This window comes from Sturnira hondurensis, unplaced genomic scaffold, assembly GCF_014824575.4.
Source record: "Sturnira hondurensis isolate 20B ecotype Veracruz unplaced genomic scaffold, ASM1482457v3 Scaffold0019006, whole genome shotgun sequence".
NCBI classification, from domain to species: domain Eukaryota; kingdom Metazoa; phylum Chordata; class Mammalia; order Chiroptera; family Phyllostomidae; genus Sturnira; species Sturnira hondurensis.
This window is the reverse complement of record NW_028091637.1, coordinates 4,668,268-4,693,913: the sequence shown is the minus strand read 5'-3', so window position 1 is coordinate 4,693,913 and position 25,646 is coordinate 4,668,268. Positions and strand designations below refer to the sequence as shown.

Below are 25,646 nucleotides of genomic sequence, written 5' to 3'. Positions count from 1 at the left end.
AGGAGATTCTGTGTTTGTGTCATAAGGGGGCTGCATCACGAGAACTTTAGTGCACAAGTTTGTTCCATACTTTGTGAGTCCAGAGAGAGCAGGGACAGCGCCAGATTTATCCTGCCGGCTCCCCCGCCCCCTCTGCCCAGAACATGTCAGGGAGCCTGGAACATGGCAGACACCCAAGAGCCCTTTGTTGAATGGAATGCTGCAAGATCTAATCCATCAGTGAGTAATAAAAATGTACTGTGCCCCTGACAGCATCCTTGGGCGATGTGTATTGTAACAACTTCAAAAGTGACAACGCTCCCTTGTAAAAGTCAATCCGTTTGTACTAAATCCGGGGGTTTGGTTAAATGGATGCCACTGAATCAGGACCACAGCGCTATCCAAACGGTGACAAACGGGAAGGACTGTCATCTAAGTCATGAGCCACACAGAGAGGAACTATTTCGCTGGGGAAAACAGATACCAGCTAAAAAAGACTGTTCACCATTACCAAGACACATAAGCCACAGGTGTCAGGAAACAGAGCAGAAGGTCTACTCAGTGACATCTCCGCGTCTGTTTTCAGGACAAGAATAGAACCCTCATTCTACGTATCCTTCAATGCAGACATTATTATTCCCATTTCATAGCTGTCGAAATTGATCCTGTGTCAAGTCGGGCTATTTCCGTGATCTCAGACCATCAGGCAGGGAAGGGCTGCAGGTGGGGTGATGTATGGGAGGGTAATGACGTGAGCGAGCGTGCAGATCTCAGTGAGTTTAAGCGGCAGTTAAACTCTGAGAGTGACAACTTGTCACAGGGCAAGAAAACCACTACATCTTCTCTAGAGAGCTCTCGGTGTATATGCGGTAGGATAACCTCCGTATGAGTGCACGCAGCTTCTGCCTGCCAGAAGACCAATGTAGGTGTCTGAAACTCCTGCCCGATTACCAGAGAGATGCCTTTGTCAGTATCTTCCAACTTTCCCTGCAAAGCCAAACCTGCTCATCCTATCTCTGGTTCCTATTGTTTCCTCTGATAAGCAGGGCCCCAGTGAACAATTAAAGCTTTCAATAAATAATCTCTAAGCACATTCATTTGATTGACTGTTATTTGATACAGCCGTTAGTTTCAATGGGGCAGTTAATATTGATCACATAAAGTACTCCAGACAAACATGAAACAGTTCCAGAACTCCATGGATTATTACCCTTTATCTGCCACTCATCTGGGTTACTTGTAATGGTCACGGAATTTAAAATCAATAATAACAATTAGTGTTCTGTACACCAAAAGGGATGAATCATGTGAAATGGGTTTTCATATAAAATCAAAGGGACGCTGGGCTCATGCCACGGAGAAAGGCTCTCTGCATTTCCAGGCCACATTTGGCAAAGTCATTTTAGGCAAGTCTTCAAAAAGGGGCAGCAAGAGAGAAAGAAAGCTGTTTAGAAGATGTGGCCACAGAGACGCCCATGTGAAACCCTTGACAATCTTAATCCTAAAAGATGAAGCGTGAAGGATAAAAGTGATCAAAAGTGCTAACAAACGTGGTGAAATTAATGGGACTGCCAATATACTCCCTCTGAGATGTGGTTCTAGCTACCTTTCTCAGCTTCCAATTCGTAGGCATCAATCACGATATATATATATATATATATATATATATATATATATATACTTATTTATTTATTTATTTATTGGCAATAAAATGGCTACAACAGTATTTTAGCTCCGCGGCCCCACCGCTGTAATGTTGGGATAATTAAAATGCAAAGCAACAGAGAAATGTTTCATCATTAAACTGTAACCAGAGCACAATGTGAAATCATCCATTCCAAAGTCTTGTTTTTCATCAATTATTTGTTATTTATCTGATGTAAATATAAGGAGGACTAATTAAAATGTATGCCTTTTTATACAGCTTCTTGTCATTAAAGCCAATGAAAGCATTCTGAGGCCCATAATGAAATAATTATGTTTGCCTTTAAGAATTCTCTTCAATAACACATGGCAGTGCTGAGCTAAATTAAAACATCAGGAGCTAAATCTCGCTTGCCTCCATTTCCATTTTAGTTAATTATACCCCCAAGCTTTCCAATAGACCAGATCCTAAAAAATCTTTTGAAGCGAAAATGGCCTTCATATCATCAGCCTTTTTATAATTATGGACTTTGATGACAAGACAAAGGTACTGGAGCCCTGAAACCTTTCATATTCGTGAGAACAGGGATTTATTGCAGGGAGGTCTTCATTTGCTCTGCAAATTAGAGAAAAACTGAGATAAATATGAGCCATATCTCTTCCCAGTTAATTGATGGACAGGTCTTATCTGGATCACTTCTATCACAGTATTTTGAATTCAGCTATGTGGGTTTGTTGGGGTTTTTTTTCCTGACTTGGTAAACTGTTCATTCTCAGTGGTGAACAGTAATTACAGTAATTGATCAACAACAACGACAACCAACATTTCACTAAATCTGAATCAAATTAGGAGATTTACTCCTCTTTAACACTAAACTTAAAAAAAAAGAGAGCGCAATCTTGAAAGTAGCTTGAAGAAAACTATGAACTTGAAAAAAAACGAAACTGGCACATTTCCATTTGAATTTCTCCTTCTCCAAACCTCAAATCGGATAGATTTGCAAAAGAAAAGAAAATCTGAGTTCCAGAGAAAAGGAAGACGGAAAGAGGGGAGGAGATTCTGTGGGGCTGGTGGCAAATGAAACAGCTTCAACAATGCCGTCATGTGATGCGGATGGGGGTGGCTGCTCGGGGTTTAGAAAAGTAAATAGGAGTCCAAGGGATTAACTCTGATAATGTGACTTCCCCCCCATTTCGCTCGGTATGGAGACTTCGGACGAATCGTCGGTGGTCATTTTTGGTGACTGCTGGGCAGACTCTGGTGAGACATCAGAGGGAAACCGCTGACTCCCAGGAAACAAATATCTATGACATGACAACGTTAAACTGCCCTTGCAGTCTTAGGTCTGTTTTTATTAAAATCACTTCCCCCCCCACCCCAAGTTATTCTTTGTTCTGTTTAAAGCAATCTCCTTTTGGGAATGAAGGGCACTGTCACTCACAATCTCCCCTGTTAACAGGAGCTTTCTTCTCCCACTCTGAGCTGGTTCACTTCAGCAGCTGCTACGGGAGGGAGCCCGAGGCTCCTGGGATCTTCCCCGTGCCCTGGCGGGAGGAAACGCTGGGCCAGGCCGAGTCGCCCCGCTGATGTCAGTTCCTGTTATCCTCGCCTTATCACGCTGCGGACCAAGGGTCTTATCTAACTGCCCCCCCCCCCCCTTCGGCTCCCCACCCTGCAAGGCTGGAGAAGAATCAAGTCAGCAGTTCCATTGCCCGTTTGAAGTCCTATCTAAGCAGCTCTGAAAGCTCAGGATAAATAACATAATACCTGCAGACTCACCCTCTACTGCTTTCTTGGTAGAGAGAACTTCTGCAATGTTTCAAAAAATTCCTTTAAAGGGGCCTAGGGGGATGAGATGGGACAGGAATCACGCTTCTTGATGTTGAAGTAAGGAAGCTGGGAAGGAAGAGGAGAATCTGGGGCAACACATTGACTGATGAGACTGTGTTATTAGATCTTACAGATGGGGCAGGTTATCTCATCTGCTATTTAACAAGAGGTACTTAGGCCGAGCCACTTACAGACAGAAGGCTGATAAATCTGCAACCTGAGTTAACTTTGCTCTCCTCTCTCCCTCAACCCCAATTCCAACTTTTTAAGGTGAGGTCGGTACGGGTCTGGCACAAATAATGCCCCTGTTTTATTACAAAATCCTTTATTGCAAAATCATAAGCATGTAGTCCTGTAATATAACAATATCATGCTCACTCACACCATATGACATTTCAGGTGAAATGTTCAAATTAAAGCTATAAATTATTACGCCCACATTATTACCCTACCAACCACACTCAAGCAAGCCTCACTTCTCTGCCAGACCCTGTAGAGTCACTCATAGTGACTCAGTCCAATAATTCTCTCCCCTCCCTGACTCCCAACGCAGGCACAAGTGCTGGAGGCAGAACCACCATCATAATACTTAAATCCATTTGCAAGGGATGTCTGCTATTTACAGGCCTGTAGTTTGCCACCAAAGGAATTCCGGTTCAGAATTCACATTCACAAGGAGATCTTCAGCATGAATGGGAAAATTAAGCTGTGAGCACTCTAGTTAGATTGACCATAGAAGCCAAACAAAGACAGTCTGTGCCACTCCTGAGTTCAAGGGGCAGCCTAGGAGATGTCGTAATATTGAAATAGCTGGCATATTTCAATGATTTATGTGGGAACTGTGGCAGTGTATTTGAAAGTGGGTTATTCTAGAAAATCAGAGATATATGACGGCCGTAAGTACCCTATAATTTGAAAGGCAAGATTCCATAATATCTTTTGGAGAGGTTTTTAGCCAAGACTTTTCTGATTAACCTTCATCAAAACTCCCATTTCCGAAATAGTCTATTTAATTGATAGTTAACTGAATTTATATTAGAACATTTAAAGTATAAAAATGTCACTTAAGGATTAATTTATTGGCACTTACACGTAACTCAAACTCTGTAGAAGATTCTTTTTAAGATGTTCGGAAATGAACAGGGTGCATATTATTTAACAAGTCCTGTGCGACTTCTATTTTGCATCTTGGCTTCATGTCTCCATCTGCCTCCCCAAGAGTCACTTTCTAACTAAAAATGTCAAGCCTTTAAAAAAATTTTTTTGGGGGGTGGATTTAAAGATTATAAATTCCTTGAGAGCAGAATTTATCATCTTTATCATTTACCATGCATTTCTCTTCTGAAATCCTTTATCGATGCCTGTGGAATGTATAAAGGAGAAAACAGTAAGGTTTTCTTTCCCTTTCAGCCAAATCAGGGGCTTGACATGTTGAAAGTAAATTATAAATATCTGATGTGCGGAAGGTCTTTATTTTACTTTGGTGCTGTAAAGAAAAGTTCATGACAATGTTGACTGGGTGTTATATTGTCAAAGCCAGGCCTCCAAAAATGAGAAGAAAACTTCTGATTCAGGTCAGCTAACTTATCAGAAATTGCCATTCTGGTCATTTATCTACTAAGAAAAAAAAAGAGAGAAAAGAGGCCTGTTCCAATGCAACAGCTTTGCATTTGGACTGGAGAATCAAATGCTAACCAGAGTTTCCAAATCAATTCCATAAGCGAAGTTTAAGCGGACAGATGTCTACCGCTCCTACTGTTTTGTTTTAATTTTGGAATCTACGCTTTTCTGGTGATAAAATTTAAACTCATGCATTGTTTTCTTCTAAGTGCCCTGTCCATACCTCCCTACCCAAAACACCAAATTATCTGGATGTTGACAATTCTTATTTTGGTAAATCTCTTTTTTTCTACAGGGAAGAAAACTTTCTACAGGGAAGAATCTCCCACTTGTTTTCAACCGACCCTGTCCTGCACTCTGAGATTTAAGCAAAAGTCCTTTTCTTCTCTTCTTTCTGATGGTATTAGTTACCACCGTCATGTGGCCGAGAAGCAGAAAATTATGTCCTACTTTAGAAAAACAATTGAGCCTTTTCACTGAAATATTTATTCAAAACCCCATTCAATTCATACGGTGGCTGTCAGTCTTTATTTAGTCTCTCTTTCAGAGGGTATCTTTGATTTTGCCACTTTGACCCCAATTTATATCTCACTAGGAGAGGATTTAGGTAGTGTTTAATACTTAAAATTCAGGTCCCAGGGCTTTGGGAAGGGGACTGACTTCATTTCTTAATCACACATAGCCACACTCTTGTTGTTGTTTTAAAAAGATTATTTCTCATTAATGGGGACAGTATTAGTTCAAAAAGACTTCTTTTTTTTTCTTTTCTCGTTTGATGTGCTGAGTAGGGAGAAGACAGGGAAAAAGGCCAAGAAATTGTAGCACTCACCATTTCACTGAAAGCAACTATATTTAAACCACAAATATTCGGACCTATCCTATGCCCACTGAGCAATTAATGCTGAAAACATCTGGAGCAGCCTAAAACCAAGATAATCCAGGAGGCATCTGAACAGAAACTCGGAGACTCCATACCTTCCAGGGACAGTCTTAAATCATATTATTTATACCACATTCCCTTAGTAGCCCACTAATCCTGACTTCGCATTTTTATAACCAGCAATTCACGGGCCCTGCCCCAGCAGCAGCTGGGTGGCATATCAGTTTTCTGTCTTCACAATTTTTTAAGAAATGATAATAAAAAGAACATTCTAACACCTTTCAAAAAAAGCTTCTGATGTTTTATGTTCAAAAGATTTACTCTAATTACTACACACACACACACACACACACACACACAAACACACCACCAAAAAATCAGTAGGATCTCAAAACAAAAAATAGTTTTGGTTGGAATTTAGTACTACGTTTTTTTTTTCCTCCTTGCCCACTGTTTCCTCTACAGTGAGATCACAAACAGATCTACTTCTCGTCAAAACACTCATTAAGGAAAATGAAAAGGCTGTGGCTTTTATGTTCTTACTTATGGAAAGGTAGCCCTAATCTGATTGCTTTTATTCAAAAAGCCCTAACTAGCTTTGTCACCGTGAACCCAGCATGGCATGGCAGACATTTGTTGGAATATTTGTTTACACTTAAAAACTTAATTGCTTGATCACCTAAACTGACCAGTCATAAACTGGTTTATGGAGGAGAAAGCAGCTCTGTATGGGGCATAAGCAATATTTACACTTTGTTCATTTAAACTAAAGTTGGGGCCTGGGATCCAAGCCCTTGTGAAATTGACCACAATACGCACTAATTGCCCTGCTTACAAAAATAAGACACTGGAATTTCTGAAATCCCTTTGTCAAATGTCTTTATTTACTTTTCCTAATGCAAGTTTCTTTGATTAGCTGAACTCTGCTGTTATCAACACTTCTTGCTTATCGGCTGGCTCTGGGCGAATGACACATTTACCATTCCTCTTCCCAGATAAGGCAAATCCCTTGTTTAACTTGTTCAAGAACAAACAAAGCTTTTCCCCCCACTCCTACAACTTAAGGGGCATGTTTGGAGGGTTAATTACAAAAGGGGAATGTCTGCTTGTAAAAGCTCTATGAGGTCTACCAGCTCTATGCCAGGGTCTGGAGCATATTTTTCCCTCTTTAAAAAATGTTTCATTAGGACTTTCTCCTACAAGAAAAAATGTGAGAGCGCCCCGGTTTCCTGCCCACCCAAGTGAAGTTGTTCACACTTTTCATTGCTTGAGAGGATAGGTCTAAAAGATCTGGTAGAGGGTTGGAAAATTATTTTTTAATGCTTAAGTTTCTCTGAGTTCTCTGGAAAAAAAAAGCAGCAGGAAAGAAAAGGCATTTGGGGAGCAGCTGGGGATTAAGACACCTTCTGAAAACGATATTCTTTTTGCCCTGGTTATGACTCTATGAAATACTGAGTCAGACAGCCAGGCTGTTGGCATCAAATGGTTATTGATTTTTCAGCTCCAAACCTGTTGATTTCCTGGCCCAAGAAGCAAGTCGTTATCCTTAAGAAAAGTTTCAGAGAGGGCAGTTTAAATCTTGTCCGTGTCCCTTCTCCTTTTTCTTCTCTCTTTAGATAAGCAAGCCACCATGTTATTAGGAAAACTCAATTTCTCCCAGTTAAACTTTGACCTTTTTGAAAACAAAGATTTAAAATGTCATTTTCAGGCTAATGCTCCAATGAATTGTCAACTAAAGTACTAAAAACATTTTGATAGATAGCCTGGCCATTTATCTAAATCACTGTCAGGGCGAAGATGCATCCTGCAGGCTCCCACTACGGCCACCGAAGGTGGGATTTTCTGGGACTTCTGGTCATTTCTCAATCATGCAGCCAGGCTACTGTTGACCAGATGCGTGCCTCGGCATGGTGTCAGCAGCAGATAACCAAATAGTCAATCAAAAAATAAAAAAATAAAAAAACAACTGGGCTACCCCACTTAATTTCCTTTCCTATAACCAACGTCCAGGCTCCTGGCTGAATTGCAAGATACAGAAAATAATGGATGGCTCAGCGCAAGGGGTGTTCGTTGCCAGTAGTTTTCTAGCAAAACAGCAACTTCTTAGAGCAACAAAGTGACTCGGAAAGGTGGCAGCAGGGTCAATGCTAAGAAATATTGCTTTTCCTTAGCAAGGAAAACATTGGAGGCTACAGCTTTAACTGGTGGTTTATGAACTTCAGGAGCTGCAAGCCATCTCAACCGGGCAAAATTCCTCGCAAGGAAGATGTTATACTTTAATTACTTTGGGCTGCTGAAACACACAGGGAGGGGCTGATATATACAACTGGTTAACTAATCCAAAGAACAGCAAAGTCAAATTCCCCCTGCAAACATCTTAGTAAAAAACTGCACAATGTGCCCAACTGCCTGACTTGAAGAATGTTTCAAAGTCCTGTGGTCACCCTCTACTTTCCGCCCCCCACCCACCCCCACACACAGATTTTTAAAACCGTTTTCAGGAGACGGTAAGGCTGGTAAGGAGAGGAGCCGGGGGTCGGGAGGGCTTGTTTGGGAAGAAAACACCTAACAGGAAATTTTCAGCAGAGGGGATCAATATGCACACGCCGGCATATTACACCCTTTCAGCATTAAATCATTAAATCCTTTGTCTTGCTCCCAGTGCAGTTTGTTGCCAATGTCTTTATTGCATGCAAGAGAGACAATTAATTTTTTTTTCTTGGTAGAAGAAGGGAAAAAAATAAACCTACATTGAGCAGTGTGCCGATGTTGCCATTCGGTTTGGGTCAGTCCACTGAAGCATGCTTTGAGAGCTTTCTCCTGGAGCATGCAGGAAGACGGGCTCGCGGTGTAGAAATCCAGGATTTGCCCAGGACTCACTGACAGAACATCCATACAGTCAAACATGATCTCCCCTGCACCGAATGTCTGCAAAAGTGCTTATCCTCTAGGTGTGGAGGCAAATGGCATAGAAAAGTCCACCCAACTCCATCAAACTCTGCCCCTTTTTTGGCACGTAGGCTGTTGGTCTTTTTCCCAGCCCCGAATCATGAATTATGACAGACAAGCCAGCTAAAAGCCTGTAATTGATCCAAATGATCATTTACCATTTTCCAGGCTTGCTCGGCCAATCCAGCCGGGGCGGGGGTTCCCGGAAAGATCCCAAGTTCTCCTTCCAAGCCAATGCCTGCAAAAAGCCTTCAGATTGCAGTCCGGATCCTACCCCGACGGTGCCCGGACAAACCCTGCCCGGCTCGCTCGCGTCCTCGGCATCCCAGTCCTCAAACAGCTCGCATGGGGGAATTCTGGTCCCCCCTTTGGCAAAGAATAGACCCTCCTGCCTCTGAACAGCTCACTTCCTACTACTTCTGTCACACAGAATGAAAGATTGAATTGCCTAATATATGCGAGTGAACTTTCGGTGAACCCTTCCCGGGCTGCTAACCTTCAAATGACCCAACGAGTCTGACATCACCAACTCCCAGGATTCTCACAGAGCTTAGAAACTCCCAGCAGCCCTGCAAACGCAGACAGCCAGAGAGACAGGCAGCGAGCGAGCGTGCAAGCCGGCTCTTTCTTTCCCATTTCTCACCTTAAAAACAATGCAAGAAGTGCTTTTAAAACGAGCAGGGGAGGAGCCAGGACACTGCTCCCAGCTCACGCTGAGCGCCAACTTCTCTCCCTTTTCACCTTTTTATTTGCAGACGCTTACTTTGCAAGCGAGTGTTCCCCCATGCGCCCCCCCCCACCCCCGCCTTCCGCCCACCCTCTAGCCCCCGGCCCACCCTTTAAATTCCTCTGTGCGCCTCTCTGTCTGTTAAATTCCTTGTAACTTATGTATTTTTCCACTCCCGAAAAAGCACAGGCAAGCCCTAAACTGTAGAATAGAGAACAGCTACCCCTCAGGGAAGGATTGGGATGAGAAACTTTCCATTTCATAGTGTTTTCCCCTTTATCCTTCTTGCAAGCCCTGGCCGAAGGCATTGCATTTGCTCCGGAGTAAAAAGCCAGCTTTCTGGATTCAGTTACTTTTTAAAAACTCCCGAGTCTATAGACAGCCTAGGGAGTAGTCAAGATTAGTTACTCCCGCTCCAAACACACACAGTCCTTGATACACAGGATTCCGGGTCCTGAGCTGAGCAAGCATCAGGCAGTGCTCAGGGGCATGGATGTGGGAGTCAAGCTGAACTAGATTCCCAATTCCCTTTGTGTGGTCTGGGACAGGAATGCAGCCTCTCTGGGCCTCAGTTTTCTCACCTGTAAAATGGAGCTATACTACTTACTACCCACCCCAATGGGTTGCAGTGAGCACAAAAAGAAAATCGTGCTTGTATGAGTTAGGACACAGCCTGGGACAAATATTAGCTTATTTTTTAACCATGGAAATAAAAGCCCAGGGAGCCTGAGACCTGCCTGAGATCATACAACTCAGAATCTTAACTAGAACTCAGCTCCCTGGAATCCCAGTCGAATGTAGAAATTACTTCGCTGTGTCCACAGCCTGGCACCCCAACAACCTGTTGGTGGCCTCTCTGATCACACAATCACCACCACGGCCGAATTAAACACATATTTTGAAAACTGCTTAAGTGTGAGGGCCAGTTTTCAGTAATACTAGCCCCTGCCCAATCTGGCACTTATTTAGAATAGTTTTAAGGGAAAAAAAATATTTTTGTACTTCCTACTCTGACCCTACCTAGAGGAAGGAGAAGCTTTTTAACTGAGTCTTAAAACACTGAGAAAGACAGACGCAGAGTTCGCAGATAAACTCAGGCACTCACAGGGCTTTCGAGGGGAGAACCCAACCACCCTGCAGCCACTTTGCATAACTTGCCCACTGCACCTCAAGGAGAGGAGACTCTGGGGAGGAATTAAAACACCCTACCCCCTCCACCGCCTCTCTAATATTTACTTATAATTCTCCCACAAAACAGGGTAGGCAAGTGGACAGCCTCCTAGCCCCTTGCAGGGAAGGACGCTGCTCCAATCTCCCTTTTGTGGACAGTGCTGGAATGTGCATTGGCATGCGCGCTTTTAAAAAGCTTGTCAGGGCGCACCCCCGCCCCCCCACCTCTGCTGCTGTCTAGCAGAGTTGCTAAGTGGCACTCCTGGAGTAACATGAAAAGTATGCATCGCACACACTTACCAAGTCAAAGATCCTTTCATGAAGGTACATTAACACAATTTTCAGCACAGCAAGCTGAGTTCTTGCTATTGAAAAGTTCAGGGTGATAAAGGGGTGAGATTTTGCTGAATCTACGTATTTGTTATTTTCTCTCTCTCTTTTTTATAGGGCCCTCATTTGGTAACAGAGCTGTATTATAGGCAACCCTTTAACACAAAGAAAACACGCATTTTTAGCAAGGAGCATGGCACAATTTACAAAACATTTAACACGCTGCCGTTAAGATAGTTGTGAAGATGCACACAGCACCATATGATGTGGTCACCTCTACGTGGTCCATGAGACTTACAGCTCTGAATGTTTATCTGAGGTCCTCAGAGTCCCTTGGAAACTGGGCTTATTTTGTACCTGATACTGGAAATGGATGACCAGTGGTTCGGGGAGGGAGGAGGAAGCATCTGTATGAAAGCGCAGCAGGAGGAGCTAAGAGATGACAGCCAAGGCAACGCTGTCAGGTGGGGGGATGCATGTCTGCTGCCAGGAGAGGCCTAGCACCTCCTTCCTCCACACCCTCCCGGGGGTAGGGTGCCTTGGTCCCAGGGAAATGAGGATGGGATTAGTGTACCCAGAATCCTGTTCACTGTCATTTCTTAAGCGAAAGAACCAGCCTCATCTCGAAAGAGACACAATGGCTTCCAAACTCCTTCTCTCAAATACTATGTCGTAATGCAAAGACAATATAAAGTATGTGCTTTGTAGGGGTGGGAAGTTTGGTGTTTTCTCCTTTGCCCAAGAAAATTTAAAATTTATAATCACCTTAGGGTCCTCTTAACTGTAGAGAAATAAACTTAGGCCTTCGGATGAACGATCAGTATTTAAATCCTTGTGAGCAGAATACTATGGGTTTCTTATAATGCAACAGTATTCAGTCAGTTCATCATTTCTCATCATGAATTAATTATGCTGAAAGCAATTATTAGAACTATTATTTAATCCGAGCATTAATTTAGAAAGCAACCCTACAGTTTAACCACATGTTTCTTATCATTTCTTTCTCAGGGACTCTAATTCTTATACTTCTTGAAAGCTTGGTTCTTACTCCAAATTTTCATCTTCAGTAAAATTAAGGAAAGACACAGAATTAAGCCCGTTCTTTAAATACATATCCATGTACTATAAAGATTAATGACTAGGTAGAAGGTGAGAAGTGGTCTAGTTAATTTCTTGATAATGAAATTGACATCATGGGCCCCTCTTTTAAAGATTAATCAAACAGTTGGAAAAAATCTTTCCCAAATATCCTCTTGGTACAGCATAAAATAAGATTTGGATATATGTCATCTCCTCACTTAATGTTGTCAAAATGTTCCACTGTAAGCAAAATGATGTATAACAACCAATTTAACCATAGGCTAATTGATACAAACAAGAGTTAAATTCCTAAGACATTTTATCACCTAAATGACATTGAACGAAAGGACCTGTGCTTCCCGTCTTTGACCCATGATACAAGAAACTCTAATACGTGTATTTCCAACCACAAACAAAAAAAGCTCAACTTTGAGACCAAAAGCCATTTTGTTTCAGAATAACTGTGTGTTTGTCAGTGTGACACAGCACATTTGAAAGCCATAATCATAAAACAAAAATTTATAGCCAGGGTTCAGGGTCTACATCTGTTTCTCTGGTTTGTGTACAGCAATTACCCACTGGACAATCCAGAAAGAAGCGCCATGAATCACGCTTTGCAAACATGTTTGAACTGGAGAGTCCTGTGAAGAAAGAGCAGGCATCCCTGTGTAGCGGTATCACAGCCGGCCGTGTTCAAAACCAGTCAAGTGCTTTGTGTGATGTCTAAATAAAGTGGTTCTTACAGGTGTGGGCACATCCACCCCAGGAACAAGTCATGCAAAGTGCAGGAGCAGGGGGAAGGGCATGTGGAGAGAGGTGGATACTGACTGTTTTAGAAAGACACACCTGTCTCTTTCAAGTTTTTTTAAAAATATGTATTTATTTATTTTTACCATTAATCTTCTATAAATCCCTCTTGCCACAATTCTGCCAGGAAAACAAACGGTTAGCACTGAGTACTGTCTGTTTCGGCAGGGAAGTCAAGGCAGAGATGTGTGGCCACCCCAGGCCAAATGCCGAGGCGGTTCCCTGGGCTGCCACGGCACCAGGAAGAGTTGCTTGTATGTCAGTAGATGGGGGAAGTTCTAACGTCCATCAACACGCAGGAACTGTTTCGGGCCCTTCCATCTGAATACCTGCTAATGTACCTGGACTGTTCATGTCCATGCATCTTATACCAGAGGACACGCAAGCACTTCCGAAACATGAACTTGAGAGGTGGCTCTGTGCACCACTGCCGGCTGGATCCTCTCAGAACCCCAAGAAGCATGTGTTTTCCCTCAAACACTTCACCCTGAGTGTTGGCCACTGTGTCCTTCCTTCATTTGGCTCCTTCCTCCCCAGCTTCCTGTTTTGTCCAGTTTCTCCAAGTAAGTCTTCCCACCTGATTCCTTAAGAACATCATTCACTCCAGGACAAGGGGCACACTTCTCTCTTTCACACTTCTGAGTTGTTTTCTTTAGCACTTCTCGGCTTTTGCTGCACATGGCTCGTAAAGAAACTTCTTAAAGCCCAACAATTTCTGGTGGTCCCAACTTAGCACTTAAATACATCCCCTCCGGAAGGCCTCAGCACTGAGCAATAAGCTCCCAGCTGTTTCTCAGCTGACAGTCACTGCCGCTGGCATCATCTCAATGCTCAACTTGGGAGACACTTATCTTTGGCTATTTCCTCTGATTTACTTTTCCCCCTTTTTAATTTAGATTTTGTTAAGGTAAGACATAGTCATAAAAACTCAGAGAGTCTAGTCTAGAAGATATAACATGAAAAGTATATATATGTATGTATGTGTGCATATACATGTGTATATAAAATATAGTCTGTCCAGAAAGAGTCCAGCCATGGTTAATATAATGAGAACAGTTTGTGTGGCATCGATGCAACCTGGCCGCCAAGGAGAGTGGACTGGAATGTGCATGACTGAACAATGATGACTTCACTGTACTAGTCCGTGGGGATGGTAGACGCCCCCCCCCCAGTGAGTGAACATGTGTACTGTGTGGAAACTATTCCGATTATTCACTATGGGCAATTAGTGAATGGTAGCTACATCACGATAACACACTCGCTCATACATCACATCCTGTGCAGAATTTTTTTGACATAACATCAAATCACCCAGGTGACTCAGCCCCACTATAGCCCAGATTTGGCAACATGCAACTTCTGGCTTTTCTCAGAACTAAAACCACCTTTGAAAGGGAAGAGGTTGCAGATTGTTGACAGGACTCAGGAAAATGTGGTGGGGCAGCTGAGGTGATTGGGAGAACTGTGTGAAGCCCCGAGGTGCCTACTTTGAAGGGGGCTGAGGTATCATTGTCCTGTGTGCAATGTTTCTTGTATCTTCTCCAATAAATGTCTCTATTTTTCATAGTATAGGACTGGGTACTTTCTGGGAAAATGTGTAGTTAACTCCTCTATGTGTTCATTCATCAAATGTTGAGTACCTACTATGTGCACCATTATGGTAGGTGCTAGGCATATACCTGTTTATCATTGCGGGGACTGTTTGTGGCTTTTACACAGATGTAATCAAACAATACATATTGTTCTGTAATGTTTTTTATTTAACAATATTTCTTGGTCATCTTTTCCTAATAAACAGAACTTTTTCATTTAATAAATGAGTACATAGAGATTTATTTATTAAGGTAAATAGTGTTTCTTTACATTAATGTGCTGTAATTCATTTAACTAGTGTCCAGCTACTACCCATTTAGGTTGTTTCCAATTTTTTAGTGTTTTAAGAAGCCGTGTGCATATGTGTACCAACACATCTGCTGGATAAAATTCTAGGAGTAGTATTGCCAGGTCAAAGATGATGTACATTTTACAGTTTGATGGCTATACAATATAGTACTCCTGGATGGTTGTGCTCAAATGTATTCTCCTTTTGTTCTAAAGCATGGAGCAATAAAGTTTGTCTATATAGGAAACATGTTAGGCTTTTCAGGTTATATGGTTTCTTCTACAATTGCTCAGCTCTGCTACTGTAATATAAGGGAGCCATAGCTCACAGATGTATACATTTTACACACACACACATACACACACATTATATATACATATATATTTTTGGGAACTGCCCTGCCTGGTTTCAGAAGCTGTAATCTCCCATGGCTAAGGCTGAGTAAAAAGACCTTGGGACCATAAGCCATTAAGGAGACAAAGCTCATCTTCCTTGTACGGATGCCACCCCTGTCCCCCTTTTACTTTACCCTGCTTGGCCCCAGGTGGATGACTGGTCAGACAATGATGGGTAAGATTCCTCAAAGGAGGGACAACCTACAACAGGCACAGTTGTGAGGGGGCCCTCAGGGAAGAACTCAGGGGGCTATAGAAAAAAGGGGTGATGGACCCTTGCCCCTTGGCTTTGACATAGCCTGAGTCCTCATTCTGTCTGCAAGAAGTCTCCTAATCTCTTGGCTGCCTGACTTAAGCCTGAAACAATGCTGGAGGTAGGTGCTGCCCTGTGCTGGAAAGGGTGGGTTCCCCGCAGCAATCAGGCCTAAGAAAGAATGCACAAAATCCTATGAAACCTACTTTGCTAATACCCTCAATTTAAATGATAAGGGTCCAAGCATGAAATGAGTTTGTTTCCCCAACATTTTATGAACCTTTAGGTATATGACCCTGATTCAAAATAAGCCCTCAGAGTTCTTTGAATGTTATCTGTTGTTTGATCATTACTGCCTGACAAAGATTGATGAGATTTACGTATATGCCCTGTATTCCCATGCATTTTAAACCCAATAAAAGCCCATTGAGGAACAGGCTCCTGGCCCTACTCCTTTGAGAGATTGGCCATCTCTCCTCCCCAAGAAGATCATGTCTTGGTAGATTTATTCTCATCCATGGTAGACAGGGTGCATTGTGGGGGGGCCCTGGGGGCAGAGACCGCCTATAATATATGAATGATTGTAGGTATGTGTGTATGTATATACATACACACATAAACATATATATGCATATGTATATATGCATATATATATATATATATATATATATATATATATGAATGGGCATGGATGTATTCAACAAAACTTCATAAGAATTAGCAGTGGACTGGGCGTAACCCATGGGCTATAGTTTGTACACTCTGTTCTAAACCAACATATCACCAAATTCCACATTGCCTTGACCCCTTCTCTAGAAAACCCACCTATGTTCATTTGAGTTTTGTTAGATCCCTTCATCCAGAATCACTTCTCCTTCTGCCTTGCCCCATAGTTTCCCACTTTCCTACCTTACTCTCTCCACTTCCTTCCGTAGGAAGAGCCGTGATATCGCATTTCTGCCCTCCTATGAGCCCAGTGTCCCTGTGCTTCCTTTTCTCCACCACCGAGCCTTGCTTTAAAGTCCATTATACCCATCAGCGACCCACTCACCCCAATACATAAGGTCAGTATTTGGGAGCTGGAAAACTTAGCGATGATTCTGAGAACAGATGCCAATGGCACCGCCGTGCTACAACATGCCCATGACGTCCCTGTGTTATCCTGCTTGAACTGTGTTAATGTCTCATCTCAATGCATCTCTAATGAGCTAGGATTAGATGTGCCACCCAGTTGGCAGAGCACTTAGAAGAACAGTAAGACTCTTTCAAGGATGGAAAAAAGCACAAAAGATTCTCAGACTGATTTGCAATTATTTCATGTTAATATTATTAATAATGGATAATGTCTATAACTGAGATGCCTAACTTAATTCCTAGTTCAACACTTCATTTTTGGAAAATCATACGTATGAACAGAAGCTATTAGTTGGCTCTTAAACTGCTGTTTAAATTAATTAAAATCCAATACAATTAAAAACTTACTTCCTCAGTCACACTAGCTGCCTTTCAAGGGCTCAAAAGTCACATGTGACAGCACAGACGTAGAATACTTTCAGTATAGCAGAAAGTTCTATTGGACCACGATGCTTTAAAATGTCAGCTCAGTAACCAGAGAGGCAGTATAGCGTCATGGAGGACCATGGAGTCTGGATGTCAACTGACTGTACTTGAATCCCAGCCTCCCCTCTACCCATGTGACCCTCAGCAAGTAACTTAACCTCTACACGCCTTAATTCCCTCATCAGAAAAAATGGAGATCCTAACGAAACCTATGTTAAAGGTCTGTAGAAAAGATGAATTGAGGTGATATAAGTGAAAAGTACTTAGAACATTGCCTGAGATGTAAGTGCTTTAAAATATTAGTGGAAGAGCTGCAAGGAGAAAATTAAGCCAGGAACACCTAGCTCAAATACTACTCAGGCACGACTGCTACCAGGTGCAGAGGATCCTCGTCGGGGCTGTCATTTCCAAGCAGAATGCACATTTCAGGCTGCGGGATCCAGACACTGGCAATTAGGGCAAGTTCCCTGAGAGCTTTTGCTGTGTATGCCTGGTTAGGTACCACCGCACTGAAGCATGCATGTGCGAGTATGTGAAGTATAAAGGGGGATGGTTTCTTTTCTTTGCAAAGCAGACAGTCAGAATGGCAATAGACTATTTGACAAGCCCCACCCTGCCGCTCCTGTGGGAGGCAGGAAATATATGACATGACACGCTGTTTTCTGCAGCAGTGGTATTTAGCCTCAGGAAGGTAAGAACAATTATAACTAATAAAATGTCAAAGGTATTGTACAAGATGGAAGACTCGTTTTATCTATTTTATCCTATCCATCTTTCCTTCCATCCATCCACCCATTCCATCAATCCCACCCACCTGGTCATTTATCTACCTGATATCCACCCATCCACCCTGCCAGGTGTTTACCCACTACCTACCTATACACACACACTTCTAGTTATCCACCCACTCACGCGTCCATCTACCCATTTACTTATCCATTTACCTGTCTCTTCACGCTCTGACCCAGCATCTAACCACCAGCGGTGATAGAGTATGGCTTTGGGGCAGGCAATAGGCAGAGTACAGAGAGGGACAAAAGTAAAGCTTCTTAGATTGTGCATGTGCTTTTCTGTAGAATCCTTGGAAAGGATTTCCTGGTGAGTTGTACTGGCAGAGATGGAGTCAAAGTCACTGACCGCTGGAGATTTCAGTTAAACAGGTGTGATAGTCAGGTCGGGCTGGGTGCCCCTGGATCTAACACTGATTTCCAAGAGCATCCAGGATGTGAAATGCTAATGAAGCTGAGTTCTATTAGCAACACAAAAGTTTGTGACTCTGAGGGAAAGCTGAAGGCCCCCAAGGAATTTCCATTAGTTTCTATTAGCAAAAGGGATGTACAAAGTCACAAATACATCAGAGGCCACTGGAGAAGGAATGGAGTTTAAGTTCTATCCTGGGGTCTGACAGAGAAAAGGGCAAATAAAAAAGGCCAATGTGACTGAGCAGGATTTGGGCCAGATAGAAATCGCTGAAATTTCTGTTGGGGAAACAATGATTTGCCGATACAGATGTTACACACACACACACACACACACACGCACAAACACAATGAATACAAGAGAAATATTTCTGTTGAAAAAATTATTCTCTCTCTCCTTTCAAACAGCAGGATATATACATATACCTCTACCTTTTCAACCTGTACCTCAACCAAGGGCTTTGACACTTCCACGTGAGAGGGTACCACGGTGGCTTCCAAAATTAGTTTTTGACACTTTGTCATTGTCTGCTTTTTTGTTTTGAATTAGAGATGCTTCAAAAGAGTAGCAAAGATTTTTCGTAAGGCAGCAGTTTCAAAATGGAACATAACATGTGGGCATGGGAGGGCAAGGAAGTGCAGGAGTAGAACTATGAAACATCGCCCTCTCTGTTTAAGTGAAGTGCCATGATAAAATATAAGATCACTGTAATGATTCTCAAAGCATTGCAAGTCTAGGGCGTCCCACCCAGAACCACATAATGAAAATTGCTAGGGTTGGGGTAAAGTCATTTGCATTTTAATCAAGGTCCTCGGGTACTAACTCTGCACACTAAAGTGTCAGATCTTCCACTCTGATGGGACACTCCACTTGGTGAATGACAAGAAATAGGTCATTAGAGGAGCTGGTGTTAAGAAAAATGAATTGCTGGGAGTGGAAATGGCAGAGCTCTGAGCTCGGAGTCAAGTCCTGGCTTTGTACTCAGTGGCTGTGTGGCTTTAGGTATCTCCACAATTCTTCTGAGCCTTGCTTAGTCATCTCATAAGTGAAGATAATGTCTGCTTCAAATGATAATGTCTATCTACTTCAAAGGAAGATGGTGTGGAAGAATAAAATCAAATACTGTATGAGAAAAATGTTTATAAATCTCTAAAGTATTATATATGTTAGACATTACTATTCACACTTTAGGTAACAACTGACAGAAAATACATTCATCTCGTTTTATAAATTATGTGGCAAACTGCCAACTCTAGCCTCCCTCTGAATTCATAATCCCCTTTAAAATCCACAATAGAATTTTAGCTGAGCATATGGCTACCCAGATAGAGACCACATTTTCCAGACTCCTTTGCAGCTAGATAGTGCCTGTATGAACATGTTTTTATACCAACAAAATGTGATCAGCAATGCGGTGTGTACATTTCATATTGATACAGGGTGCAGCCAAGGGGGGAGCCCAGAAAAGATTTGGAATGGTGTCCAGAACTCAAAGTGTACAGGAATATTGGAGGAAATATTAAGATGACCTCTCCCCCCCCAAGGTGTCAGTTGGGGGAAGGGATGAATGGAGCAGGGCCATTGAGAGCTGTTTTGCATAGCAACAGTTTTGCAGCTAACCTCTGGAATGGTCATTTAACATATCTATAGCTTTTAACTGGTTTCATAGATATGTTAAAGAGCTGTGGCCAAGTTTTGGGCCAGGGAGAAGTGAGTGGCTGCTACCCAGGCGAGAATTGGGAGCTGCTTCTCTGAGAGAGGGCCTGCTTGAGAGCCATGTGGCTTTAGCAGAGTGGGGGCTAACCAGGCTGGAATTGAAAGCTGCTTCTCGGAGAGAGTGCCTGCGAGAGAGGCATGTGGCTTTAGCAGAGTGAGGACCCCCCCCCCTTGGCCAGGGGAGGGGGAGAGCCACGCTGTTTTGGAAAGATGTAGACCCCTGTAGCCATTAGGAGGGAGAGACACGAGGTTTCAGCAGAGTGCAGACCCCGTCTTGGCCAGGTGAAAGGGAAAACCACGCAGCTTTGCCAGAATGGAGATCCCTGCGGCCAGGTGAAGAAGAAAGACGTGCACTTTTGGTGGAGTGCGGCTTTGGTAGAAGAGGCCCACGCAGCTTTGGCGTGCTCCCTTTGGCCGAGTGGCCTGGAAAGCAGGAGAGACTTTGACTAGAACTTGGTACAAAGAACTCTTGCCAGTGAAAGGTGCCACATGACTTTGGATTAATTGGAGATCCTGCCTGGACAGGCAGGCGACACAGCTCACGTGCCAGCGACCTGAAAAACGGACGTGTGCTCTTTTCCTGATTTACGGTACCCGGAGTTGGGACAGTGGGAGAAGGGAGCGCTGTGTGTGTGTGTGTAGGTGTATACCCTTAAAGACTTTAATATTTTAAGGAAGGCATTAGGCCTGAATAGCATTAAATAAACATTTTGTTTCCTTTTCACAAATCTCTGGCATTGAGAGATGTCTTTCCAATTGGCGGCGGACAGAAGAGCCCTATAGATATTAGTGTATCGTCCTTGGGAGGGGCCCCTGTTTTCTGTAGCAGTTTTTGGCACCCCTCGGTGGGCCAAGTATTGCACCCCCCTCGGACCCTTTGTTCGGTAACAATATCACTTTCTTAAAAAGTGATTTGCCACATTCCACTTGCTATTCTTTCCCTTCCCTGAGAGCTGGAATGCTGTGGGACCCAGCAGGCAAAGCAGTAGGATGGAAGGAACCTGAGTCCCTGAATGTTCTTGTGGAGCATAGCTATCCTGCCAGCCTAGACTATTTATCTCTATACAATTACACTGAGAAAAATAAACTTCTACCTTACTTATGCCATTATAGCTTAGGGATCTCTATATTCAAATTAATCAAATTTCCTTTGATGTGTTAATTTAAAATAAGGAAGAAGATGATATTAATATCCCTCATGCAATTACCCAACCCCTGGGAAGTCTAAAGGTCAGAGGCCTGCTTTTCTTCCCTAGTTGGGCCAAGGTCTTCTTTCCTTTTTTGCTGGGAGAACTGGTCAGTAGCAGAGAATACAGCTGATCTCCACGCCCACTCAAGTTCCAGATTCAAAGAAAATATAACAGAGTTTTTCTGCGTGGCACAGACAGAATGTGTCAGAACTGTAAAGAGGCCCTCACTTCCAACTCTGACCATTACCAGGAGCTTCCTAGGATGGGCTCCCATCCAGGCTTGGGCCAGTTCTAGCCATGTGGGCTGCACGTGAAGAAGGGGGCAGCCCTCAAAGCTCTGTTACGATCATATCTGTAACTTGTATCAAATCTGGGGGGGAAAGGAGGCCAGAGACCCGTCTTAACACTAACAACGTGTAAGAACTTGCCTGGTCTGATCAGTAACATGAGGAAGCTGTTGTGACGTGTGGTGGCAAATACATGACCGAGGTGTCTCTTATGAGTCCATGCCAGAATTACTAATGCGTACCTCAAAAGGTCTGGGTAAGGCTGCCCGACACAAGACTAGCCCAGAGGTTGGCAGATTACAAGGCCAAACCCAGCCCAACACCTGTTGTGGTGAAACAGTTTTACTGGAGAACAACAGTTGTGCATTTATTTGTTTCCATATTGCCCATGACTGCTTTCAATCAACAACAGAACTGAGGGATTGCGATAGGGACGGTATGTCCCACAAAGCTGAAAATATTTATGGTCTGAACCTTCATATATATATAAAATGCTGACTCCTACTCTGTAGGCATTCACAACACATCTGAATTGGCTTTGAAATGAAGTCAACCAGCAATCCTTGAACTGGAGAAAATGGAAAGTTTCCTCAAGATCTAAAATTCTCAGTTCAAATGCCCCCCAAACCCTCTGCAGCTATTTTCTGGACATGCCCAATACACTCCTTCAGCTTCTCTGAGTTTACTTTTGCTCTGCCTGGAATACTCCTTGCTTAGATACCAACATGAGTTATTAAATCCCTGACGTCTGTTTCTTCATGATTAGGTTGCTTTAAGTGAGACACAGTTGACTCCATCTAAAATAGGACTCTAGGTCCCGTGACTCACTGTCTGTTCCTGGGCCCTACATTTTCAAATGCATTGTCATTCTTACTACCTGGACTACATTTATTCTTTATTGTGTGTCCCTGAGAGCAGAAAGTTACCTCCTTGAGGGCAGCGCCTCTCTTCAGTTCACTGTGATGACCCTGATAATAAATAGAACATTACGCACAGTAACCCTTCAATAAATATTTGTTGAGTAAATAGATGAGTGAATGAACAAATAGCAGTTCTTGGTAGACAGTGATTAAGTAGAGCCATGCACGACTTGGTAGAAATTTGAAGTTGTCGGAAACAACAATCTGCTGTTTCAAGGAGATTAGAATGGCCTCACTGTAAGTAACATAAAATTCAGACTAATTATTAAAAGACATCATTTAAAAAATAAAATCTATGGCATAAGCCTTATACTTTTAATGCACTGATAAAGAAGCCAACATATATGCAGACCAAGAGAAAGGACAATCATTTCACTGCAACAGGCAAACAAATAACCAAAGTGACCCATAGTTCACACCAAATACAATACCAATGTGGATCATGGGTTTAAAATTAAAACATAAATCCATCAATTTTTGGATAAAAAATTGGAGAAAATATTGTGACCTTGGGTTGGGCACAGGTTACTTAGATATGACACCAAAGTATGATGCATAAATAGCAAATTGATGATTTGGGTTTTATCACAATTAAAAATGTCTTTCCTTTGACAAACTCTGCTAAAAGAATGAGAACACAAACAACAGACGAAAGGAAAAGCATGCATTTGAAAATAAATTTGTACCCACAATACATAAAGACATGTCAAAATTGAATCATAATAATTCAACCACCCCACCTTCACCCTCAGCGGGTAAATGAGTCAAACAGAAATGACACCAAAGACAAACTTCAACAGCAAACAAACATGTGGAAAGGTGCTTGATATCATGAGTTACATGGAAATGTGAAGTAAAGCCACAGTGAGAACCTACCACACCTGTGCTAGAATCACGGCGGGTCAAAAGACCGCCACACCAAGCGTCGTGGGTGTGGAGACACAGACGCTCTCCTGCCCTACTAGCAGAAGGCTACAACCATACAAACGCTTTGCGAAGGGTATGGAAGTTTCTTAAAAAGTTAAATATGTACCTACTAACTAATCTAGCCATTCCACTCCTCATTATTTCCTCAAGAAACATTAAAGCATATTTTCACTAAATAACATGAATGTTTATAGCAACCTTATTTGTAATAGCTAAATTCTGGGAGCAACCCAACTGTTCCTCAGCAGGTGAATTGATAACCATGCAATGGAAAAAACTCTTGGCAATAAAAAGGAATGAACTGATATGCGCTATGACATAGATGAACCTCATCATAATTATGCTGAGTGAAAGAAGACAGACACAAAATAGTATTTAATGTATGGTTTCACTGACATCAGGAAATTTAACACACAGTAGCAAATAGCAAATCAGTGGTTGCCTAAAGACAGGGTTTGGGGGAATAGGGATGGACAGGAAGACAAGATTACAAAAGCACATGCAGAAATTCCTGGGGTAGGGGTAAATATGTTCATTATTACTATTTTTAATTGAGATATAATTGAGATATAAGGTTATATTAGTTTCAGGTGTATAAAATAATAATTAGATTTAGGTATGTAGTGTGACTTGATCACAACGATGTCTAGTTGATACTCATCACTACACATAGTTACCATTTTTTCTTGTGATTAAAACTTTTAAGATTTACTCTCTTAGCAACATTCAAATGCAATACAGTATTGCCAGCAATAGTAAATAGGCTGTACTTTATACCCCCAGAATTTATTTATTTTATAACTAGAAGTTTGTGCCTTTTGATGACCCTCTCTCATTTTGTTCAACCCCCTACCCCCACCCTTCTACCCTTGCCTCCCGTAATCATCCATCAGTCTGTCCTCTGTAGCTACGAGTTTGCGTATGTGTGTGAGTGTGTTTGAATTTCACCTATAAATGAGATCACGCGACATTTGTCTTCTTCTGACAGTTTCACTTGGCATAAATTCACAAGTTCTATCCATGTTGTCACAAATGGCAAGATTCCTTCTTTCTTATGGCTGCATAATGTTTCATTGTGCGTGTATACAATGCATCTTCTTCCTTCATCTATCAATGGACACTTAGATTGTTCCTGGGTCTTGACTATTGCAAATAATGGTGCAGTAAATGTGAGGGGGCAGATATCTTTATGTTTTTATTTCCTTTGGATAAATACCCAGAAGTGGAATTGCTGGACCATATGGTACTTCCATTTTTAAATTTTTGAGGAACCATAGTAACCACACTAAGTCACATTCCCACCAGAAGGGCACAGTGTTCCCTTTTCTTCACACCTTCCCCAATACTTGTTCATTGTTCTCTATCTGATATCAGTCATTCTATCAGATGTATGGTTTTGATTTTCATTTCCTTGATCGGTAGTGATTAGTGATGTTGAGCACTTTTTCATGTACTTGTTGGCCATCTGTATGTCTTCTTTGAAAAAAAATGTGTGTTCATATCTTCTGCTCATATTTTCATTGGATTGTTAATTTTTTTGCTATTGAGTTGCATGTGTTCTTTATACATTTTGGATATTAATCTTATATCAGATATGTGATTTGCAAATATTTTCTTCTATTTGCAGGTTTCCCTTTCATTGTGTTGATGGTCTTCTTTGTTATATATGCTCATTATTTTGCTTATGGTGATGGTTTCATAGGTGTATATATCTGTCAAAGCATCACATTTTACACTTTAAAAATTACAGTTTAATGTACGTTGATCACACCCCAATAAAGCTGCCATGGAAACAGTATTTAACAAACTATATAACAATCAGTACAGTAGAGACACTAACCCTTGAGGACAAATACAGGCCACGCTAGTGTATCACAGCTAACTGCTAACTAGTCTTGTTTGCAAGAGTGCTCAGTTTCACTGGTTTGCTGGAAACAAAACTTAAGCTCACAATGCAATACCACTGCATATCCACCCGCATTGCTAAAATGAAAACCAAAAAACAAGCAGTGATATGAAGGGTACGCAAAGACGTGGAGAATCTGAATGTTCATACACTTCCGGGTGGAATTGAAACTTGTTCAACTCTTTGGAAAACCCTTCGTCCATATCTATTGAAATCTGACATACTCAAAATCCAGGACATGGTAATTTCATTTCTGTATATATACAAAATAGAAATGCACACATATGTTCACGTATAAAACACTGGTCATAGCAGCACTAATCATACTAGCTCAAAGGAGAAAATTACCCAAATATTCATTAGTCATAGAATGAATAAGTAAAATGATATATT

At 42.0% G+C, this 25,646-nt stretch overlaps 1 protein-coding gene across 3 annotated transcripts in view; it reads right to left on the bottom strand.

The window, feature by feature from the left end:
- Positions 1-25,646, bottom strand: part of RARB (retinoic acid receptor beta) — a 355,682-nt gene that overhangs the window by 144,864 nt on the left and 185,172 nt on the right. Inside the window, exon 1 of one of the 3 annotated variants that reach the window (XM_037070723.1) lies at positions 8,705-9,461. The exons of 1 other annotated variant lie outside the window; for it this stretch is intronic. In XM_037070723.1, the coding sequence (XP_036926618.1) occupies positions 8,705-8,861 (157 nt within the window). In that variant the 5' untranslated portion in view covers positions 8,862-9,461. Of the gene's footprint in view, positions 1-8,704; positions 9,462-25,646 lie in introns of those variants that run through there. One more of the 3 variants, XM_037070724.1, reaches the window with a different exon arrangement.